Genomic DNA, 9,187 nt, shown 5'->3' with positions numbered 1-9,187 from the left:
TTGTATTTTTGTTGCGGGAGGGGGGGTTCTGGAGAGTTTTGTTCACTGGTGTAAAGCAAAGAAATATGTAATTATTTATATTTTTATAATTTCATTAACTAGGCTGAACCTTGCAAGTCTATATAGTAAAATAGATTTTCTTACCTAATACTCAGTAACAAGTATTCTGTGAATGTGTCTATATGATACATACGTGCAACATCAAAGTATTCTGCTGTGTTTATAGAATACTGTTTGTATTTTAAAGAGAGAATATAAGGTAAAATAGTAAACACTAAAAGTTACCTTCATTAATTTTATTCAAGACTACAGAAAACAGAACATTAAAGGAGGTGTTTTAAACGGCATTGCTGTTGTCAATCTTTCGTCAATCACAATGTTTCTGTGTCTTTTGGATCTTCACTTTCTCTCCTATATGTAAAGCAATAAACACTGTTGATATATTGGAAATTTGCAAACACACACAGTTTAAAAGCAGGATAATGTACCAATTTTTTCAGACCATAAGACGCACCGGACCATAAGACACACCCACCTGTAGAGGAGGGAAAACCAAGAAAAAATATGGATCAGAATTTTTTTCTTCTTGATTTTTCCTCCTCTACACATAGGTGCATCTGGTGGTCTGGTGCTGGGAAGCCTGCAGCCCAAAGCCCGAAACAGCCCAAAGCAGCCGCCTGCAGCCTGAAGCCACCCGCAGACCGAAGAAGCAGCCAGCAGCCGCCTGCTACTACTAATATTATTTCTTTAGCGTCAAAAGGCGTATGCAGCGCTGTACATTCTAACACATAATAGACAGTCCCTGCTCAGAAGAGCTTACAATCTAATTTAGACAGGACATTTAATTATAGTGGGTATAGGTATCTGACAGTAGTGAGTGGGAGTTAAGAGTTGAAAGCAGTTTCAAAACAGTGGGCCTTTAGCTTGGATTTGAACACTGCCAGGGACAAAGCACAATGTATTGATTCAGGAAGCATACAGCGCCGCAAGAAAGAAGGTACGAAGTCTGGAGTTGGCAGTAACTGACTGCAGCCAATCACAGAGTGGCGCGGGACCAGGCAGGAAGCGTAAAGGTCACACTCCTGCATTGTGCGTCGCTCTGCAAAGAGGCAACCGTCCAGCAGGAGACCACGCTGGAAGAGGGGGGCGCATGGTGTATTCAGTCCATAAAACGCACCCCCTTTTTGGGAGTGGAAAAAGTGCATTTTATGGTCAAAAAAATACGGTAAATTTACCTCTAAAACACTACAGAAAGAGGAATGCTGCATAATATTTCATTTAGTAGGTCATTTGAGAAAAATCACTTTCTTCACTTTTATTTTCAATTAGTGTTGTACAAGTGAAAATAAAAGTGTATGTGTATAAATACATATATATATATATATATATATATATTTATATATACACAGTCAAACCTCGGTTTGGGAGTGTTTTGGAAGACAAGCAAAACATTCTCACAAATCGTGCCTCGCAAACCGAGCGTTGACTCAATTTGCGAGGCCTCCCCAAGAATCTCGGAGAGCGAGAACTAGAAGGCTTTGAGCATGTGCAGGTGCTCAAGGCCCAGCACAAACAAGAGAAAGGATCTTCGGGCACCGGCATGTCCTGTGCGTTGGTGCTGGTGCCGGTGCCAGATAGGGGTAAGAGATTGTGTTTGGGTGGGTAAGTGGGGGATGCCGGATCACAGCAGGGGGGGGGCGACGCAAGCAGGAGGGGATGCCAGATCGCGGGGGAGGGATGCCGAATTGCAGGGGGGTGTTGAGCTGCGCCAGTGGCCTCGGGGATGGGAGGTAAGGTGGAGCAGCGCCGGTGGCCTCGGGGCGGAACAAATCAAGTGAGTTTCCCTTACTGCCTATGGGGAAGCTCGCTTTGATATATCAGTAAATTGGTTTACGAGCATGCTTCTGGAACGAATTATGCTCGTAAACCAAGGTTCCACTGTATATATATAATACACACATATACATACATATATACAGGGCTCATTTTACTAAGGTGCGCCAGCGTTTTTAGCGCACGCAGGATTTTAGAACACGCTAAACCTGCGCTACACTTCTATAATTAACACCAACTCAATGCTGGCGTTAAGGTCTAGCGAGCGCGGCAATTTAATGCACGCTATTCCGTGCGTTAAGGCCCTAACATATCTTTGTAAAAGGAGCCCAAAGAGTCATGTGAAAAATTAGGACACTTCATGAAATATTCAGTTCTTTCTTAAGAAATGCTCACATATCGATATCAAATCTTTTTTTATTTATCTCTGGAAAAGAAAGTGATATAATTGCAGTTAAACAACAAAAATTTTCCCTGATTTTCTCATGAAACAAAAGATATCCACGAAAATGTGTATTCTAACTGTATGTATCTGGTAGCACCAAAATTATAAATGGTAGCGGTTGTTACCGTATTTTCACTCATATACCGCGCACCCGTGTAAAAAGCGCACACGGGTATAGCGCACGGGGAACACAAATTTATGTAAAGAAATTTTTATATACCGCGCACACCCGTATACCGCGCATGCTGCCCCGACTCTCCCGTCGCCGCCCGACTCTCCTTTCGCCCGCCCCGACTCTCCTTTCGCCCGCCCCGACTCTCCTCTCCCCCTTGAAGTCCTGTCCCCACCCTGAAAGCCTGATGCCCCCCCCCGACGTCCGATTCACCCCCCCCCCCGCAGGACCGCTTGCACCCCCACCCCGAAGGACCGCTCGTACTCGCACCCCGAAGGACCGCTCGCACCCCCACAGCCTCCCCACCCCCCCCATCATGGAGAAGCTCTGACGTCAGAGAAAGGGCGGGACCGCTGGAAGAGGAAGCAGCGCAGGCGCAGGGCTCACAGAAGGGCCGGGACCGCCAAGAGGAAGCAGCAGGACACCGGTAGGAGCTTCTATATGATGGGGGGGGATCGGGAGGCTGTGGGGGTGCGAGCAGTCCTTCAGGGTGGGGGTGCGGGTGCGAGCGGTCCTTCTAGTGGGGGTGCGGGTGCGTGCGAGCGGTCCTTCGGGGTGGGGGTGAGAGCGGTCTTGCGGGGGGGTGAATCGGACGTCGGGGGGGAACTATGTAAAAAAAAATTTGCACAATGCGCTCACGCATATAACGCGCAAAATTATGCATGGTTTGTAAAATCGTGTATAACGCGCGCGTTATATGCGTGAAAATACGGTACATATTTTAGACAGGTGCTTATTTTGTACAGGGGACAATAAGGTCAGAACTGCAGTGGGAATTGAACTCACAACCTCAGGGTGCTGGGGCAGCTGCTCTAACCACTATGCCACTCCTCCACTCCACTTATAATCCAGAAAGAAATTAAAAAACAAACAAACAAAATTTAACGGTTGAATGATAAAAGCTTCTATTTGCATGCCATTTGCTTTCCCTTTTTTCTCATATAGAGGCTCATTTTCAAAGCACTTAGTCACACAAAGTACCATAGAAACCTATAATACTTTGTGTTTCTAAGTGTTTTGCAATGAGCCCAATAGTTACTCGTATAGATTGTGACTTTTATCCTTTCACCATGCAATTTTTGTTTGTTTTTTTATTTCTTTCTGAATTATAGGTATTAGTCCTGTTATCACAAATGCTTCAGACTTTTTGGGACTCTTGATGCAGTCAGTATAGTCAAAACGGCCTGTGCCAAGTCTCCTATATTGGACATCATTTAAATAAATACTTTTTTAAAGGACTTGAGCATGTCAACTGTTTGTTGTTTTTTTTGTTGTTTTTAGTTTGACATAATGGTTATCTCTGTTTGTTGTTGACTATTGAAATATCTTCATATTCTCCATTCTTTACTCCCCACTCCACCCCTTCCCAAAAAAATCATATATACAACTTCATACCATGCCTGTCAGTCATATCAAAACAACCTAAAATATATTCTTATGTATCAAGAGAAAATAAAAGAGCAGTAGATAGGAAACCAAACAAAACTTTTCACAAACATTAAATATAAAATGCTAAAATCAGAAAGGGATCTATATGGGCACAGTGAACCAAAAGAACACAAACTCTATCTGCCTAGTAACTATCAGTACTAATCAGTACTAAAGTCACCAGCGAGCAAACCTACTCCCAGGTTTGAACCAACCCTGGTGGTGTCCCCCAAGGCTCCCCTTTATCCCCCACTTTATTTAACCTATACATGTCTCCCCTAGGCCAGGAACTATTTAAACTGAACCTCCAATGATACATCTACGCAGATGATATCACTATCATCGTCCCCATCTCTACACTGTCAACCGAAACCAATCATCAACCAAGTAGAACAATGGTCAACAAACTCCAAACTAAAGCTAAACCCAGAAAAGGCCAATATATTTATGACCTCTCCAACAAACAAACCAACAGAATCGGCTATCAACCTAAATGGAACAAACTTCCCAATTAACCCTACCATCAAAATCCTAGGAGTCACCCTAGATCAGCAACTGACACTCGAAGCCCATACCAACATCCTAATCAAGAAATGCTTCCACTTATTATGGAAACTATGCACGCTAAAACCTTACTTCGATTTCACATCATTCAGACTGTTGGTCCAGGCCCTGGTCCTGAGCTCACTGGACTACTGCAACATAATCTACCATCAAGAAACAGACTCGTCCAGAATACAGCCGTTCGACTAATCTTTAGCTATTCTACAAGAAACTTCACTGGCTACTTATCGAGGCCAAAATAATTTTCAAATTTAGTTGCCTCTGTTTCAAGACACTCCTGAAACACCTCACCCTACAGGATAAACCCTGCCTATCTCACAGAACATTACTGTTCACATTTCCTTCCCCAAAGGATGCAAATTCAAAAGATACCTCAACAGAACTCTCTCCTTTCAAGCAGGGATCTGGAACAACACCTTAAGCAACCTAATCCTGAACGCACCAACATACCATTCATTCAGAAAATCACTAAACACACACCTATTTGACAAATATATCTGATCCTTCAATCCTGCTCACTCTTTACCTCTTCCTACACGCTCCTCCCTCCTTCCACCCCGTCTACCCAACTGTCTTCTACCCCTTCCCAATTCTAACTGATGTACCCTCGCTGTCCTTACAGCACCTCTTGTTGTACACCGTCTTGAACTGAAAAGGTATGACGGGATATAAATAAAGCTATTATTATTATAATCTAAATAGGAGAAATATCACTCTTCCTTATGGCGCCGTAACTGGAAATTTGATAATTAGGAAGAGAGTAGATTAAAATAATGGAGTTGTGAAACATATAAATTCATACAGATATAATCATTATTATTCAAAATAGTTAAAGCTAATTAGTTGACCAACTGATTTGCATTCTCACTCAGTAACACAAAAACTTCACTACACGTCATTAAGTTAGCCACCACTGAGTAAAGTGTGTCCCGATGGTGTCTTCAATCTCTCTCCCCACTCTTTCACTCGAACATCAAGGCTCCTGCAGGCCAAGAACTATTTATCCTATCTCACTAGAAAAGTCCCTATTGAGCCATGGTTGTCCACTTTTCTTGACATTCATGAAAAAGGGTTAACCTAAGTCATCTTTCCTAATGCACCTCTACTCTCCCTCACAACCCTGATCTCAACATCTTCTTTATACACCATCCCTGAAAATCATCAGCACGCTTCAGGCAACTTCATTTGCAATTACGGCCCCTACAATATGGAATTCCTTGCCACTTTATATTAGGGCGGAAAAAATTTAAATAAATTTAAGGGAACTCTAAAGAGCTACTTCTTCCAATAGACTTAGAAATAGCCAAGGTTATTAAATAATCTTCATTCTCCTGCTTCCCCATTGTAGTTTACCCTTTATGTTTTCTTTACTTTTAAATTATAGGTCCCCCCACGTTTGTGATGTATTGTTTAGTCGGTATTTATATGTTTAGTGTTTTCCCCTTATTTAATACAATTTGTAAAATGCTTAGAAATCTTGATTTGCATTTTATCAAAAATTTTAATAAACTTGGAAACTCTTCTCTGTTGGTGATGTCATCTGCAGTGGCATTCAACTATCAACACTTTATCATAGATGTCAGTCTACGGGAGCTTGAGCTTGCTTCAGGTGCTCGCATATTTCTTACCTGCAAAAGAAGCTAATCTAATACAATACTAATACATACAATTGAGTCTCATTGCAGCAGTGCACTGTTCTTACCTTTTGTACAAGTGACTTAAATTTTTCGTTGCCGAGTTGAGTCACTTTTCACACCATTGATGTCGTCTGACTTACTGTTAAGAGCAAAAATAAATCTTACTTATCAAGACACAGACACAGCCTTATTCAATAAAAGATTCTAAAAATTCTTTTTTGAATAAGATCCTTAGTATGTAAACAGCATATACTACGAATTATAAAAAAGAAAGATAATACATACAGATGTTCTGTTTGCTCAGTTTCACATTTGTCCTCTGTGTGACAAAAAGAATACAGAAAAGTGGTTATAGTATCACACTGGTAGATGCCACCTCTACAATTAGAATTATGAACATTCATATTACATTTTAATCCAATGCAGTGTAAAGTTAAAACAAGAAGGGGTATATTTGGTCAATTTTCAAAAGACTAAATTGTCTTATTTATTCTAAAATTTATATCTCGCAACATCCTACTATTCTGCGTGGGGTACAAAAGAACATACAGTTAAAATATATACATCCATCAAAGACTATTGCTATAATTCAGTGGTCTCCAACTCAAACCCTTTGCAGGGCCACATTTTGGATTTGTAGGTACTTGGAGGGCTGCAAAAAAAGCACAGTTACTTACCTTAACAGGTGTTATCCAGGGACAGCAGGAAGATATTCTCATGTTTGGGTGATGTCACCGACAGAGCCCTGGTACGGACTACTTTAAAAGTGCATCGTCACTTTATGATCTTAGAAAGTTCGCAATAGCCCGAACCGCGCGTGCGCGAGTGCCTTCCCGCCCAACGTAGGGCACGCGGTTCCCTCAGTGGGTCAATGTAATAGGTTAAAGCTCGTTTACAGTTCAAAGTAAGCAAAGTGGTTTGACCAGGATGAGAATGAGGCTTAGGAAAAAACACTGGTAGAACAATTGACTGACTGAGGTGAAAGTCAGTGACAACTTTTGGAAGAAACTTTGGATGTGTACGCATAACCACTTTGTCATGATGAAAAATGGTAAAAGGTAGATCTGCTACTTATGCTTGTAACTTACTGACCCTTTTGGCAGAGGTGAGAGCAATAAGGAATACCACTTTCCAGGTAATAAACTTAAGATGAGCTGGGCCATTGGTTCAAATGGTGGCTTCATTAAACTGGAAAGGACTGCATTAAGGTCCCAAATGACAGGTGGAGGTTTGAGAGGTGGTTTCACATTGAAAAGTTCCTTCGTGAATCTGGAGACCAAAGGATGAGCAGTAAGAGATTTACCCTCGACTAGCACGTGAAAAGCTGTAATAGCACTGAGATGGACTCTGACAGATGTAGATTTGAGGCCAGAATCAGAGAAATGAAGCAGATAATCCAACACCAAATCCACTGATAATGAAGCTGGATCACTTTTGTTGATAACATTGTTGAGTGGCTGGTTTCCTGGATGCATCAAGAATTTGACGAACAGGCTTAGAAAGATGTATTCAGTCTGAGAGAAACCAAGCTGTCAGGTGTAGATATTGCAGATTGGGATGTAGAAGTGATTCTTGATTCTGAGTAAGCAGAGTAGGAAATACTGGAAGAGGTATGGGCTTCCTGGAGCTGAGTTGAAGTAGAAGGGAGAACCAAGGTTGCCTAGGAGCAATGAGAATCATGGTGGCTTCTTCTCTCTTGAGCTTGATCAAAGTTCTCAACATAAGAGGAATTAGAGGGAATGCATACACAAACAGGCCCATCCAATCCAGGAGAAAACCATCTGCTTCCAGACGGAGAGGAGAGTAAAGTCTGGAGCAAAACTGGGGCAACTGGTGATTGTGAGGAGCTGCAAACAAGTCTATTTGAGGAGTGCCCCATTGAGCAAAGATGGACTGGAGAGTTGCAGAATTGAGAGTCCATTCATGAGGCTGAAGAATTCTGCTGAGGTTGTCTGGTAGGGAATTCTTCTCCCCTTGAATGTAGACAGCCTTCAGGAACAGATTGCGAACTGTCGCCCAAGTCCAAATTTTTTGGGCCTCCTGACACAACAGGAGAGAGCCTGTGCCTCTTTGCTTGTCTATGTGCATTGCTACTTGATTGTCTGTGCAGAGAAGGACTTGAGGGCAGAGTAGATAATGAAAAGCCTTGAGGGCATAAAACATTGCTCCGAGTTCCAGGAAATTGATGTGAAATTTCCGCTCCCTGGCAGTCCAAAGACCCTGAGTCTGAAGATCATCCATATGAACCCCCCAAGCATAAGGGGATGCGTCTGTCGTGATGACCTTGTGATGAGGGGGCAAGTGAAAAAGGAGACCTCTGGAGAGACTTGAAGAGGTCATCCACCAGTGAAGCGACAGCAGAAGAGATGATGTCAAAGATATATGTTGGGAGAGACGATTCGTCGCTTGAGACCACTGAGAAGCAAGGGTCCACTGAGGAGTGCGAAGATGCAGTCTTGCCAATGGTGTTACATGGACAGTCTGAAGTCGATCTGGAAGAAGAAACGCTCTCATGAGAGTGGTGTCTAGGATTGCCCCAATGAACTGCAGATGTTGAGTCGGAATGAGATGTGATTTGGGGAAGATGACTTCAAATCCTAGAACCTGAAGAAAAAAAATGGTCTGAGATTTTGCTTGGACCACTTCCTGAGATGAGACAGCTTTGATTAACTAGTCGTCCAGATAAGGAAAAACTTGAAGGCTGTGTGATCTGAGAGATGCGGTTACCACAATCAGACACTTCATGAAGAGTATAGGAGAAGATGCCAGGCCGAAGGAAAGGACCTAGTACTGGTAATGGCATCGATTGAATTGAAAACGAAGGTACTTCCTGGAAACCGGATGAATTGGAATATGTGTGCAGGCTTCCTTGAGATCTAGGAGAGGATAAAGCAGTGCGAGGGTTAGCATCCTAAATTTCTCCTTGACTAGAAATTTGTTGACTGCTCTGAGATCCAGGATGGGACGGAGTCCTCCGATCTTCTTGGGAACCAAGAAGTAATGGGAATAGAATCCCTGATTCTGCTGATTGAGGGGAACTTCCTCGATGGCACTCAGCAGGAGAAGGGATTGAACCTCCTATAGAAGAAGGGAGGACTTTGCAGGGTC

The 9,187-nt window shown here is 42.6% G+C and overlaps 1 protein-coding gene across 1 annotated transcript in view; it reads right to left on the bottom strand.

Moving 5' to 3' along the window:
* Positions 1–204: 204 nt before the first annotated feature.
* EMB (embigin) overlaps positions 205–9,187 on the bottom strand; it is a 66,789-nt gene continuing 57,806 nt past the window's right edge. The window contains exons 7-9 of the mRNA XM_033931594.1: positions 6,365–6,398; positions 6,145–6,218; positions 205–411 (exon numbers count right to left, since the gene is read on the bottom strand). Coding sequence (XP_033787485.1) covers positions 6,161–6,218; positions 6,365–6,398 — 92 coding nt within the window. The 3' untranslated portion in view covers positions 205–411; positions 6,145–6,160. The remainder of the gene's footprint in view (positions 412–6,144; positions 6,219–6,364; positions 6,399–9,187) is intronic.

This window comes from Geotrypetes seraphini, chromosome 1, assembly GCF_902459505.1.
Source record: "Geotrypetes seraphini chromosome 1, aGeoSer1.1, whole genome shotgun sequence".
In the NCBI taxonomy this organism is placed as follows: Eukaryota; Metazoa; Chordata; class Amphibia; order Gymnophiona; family Dermophiidae; genus Geotrypetes; species Geotrypetes seraphini.
This window is presented reverse-complemented; position numbering and strand designations above follow the sequence as displayed.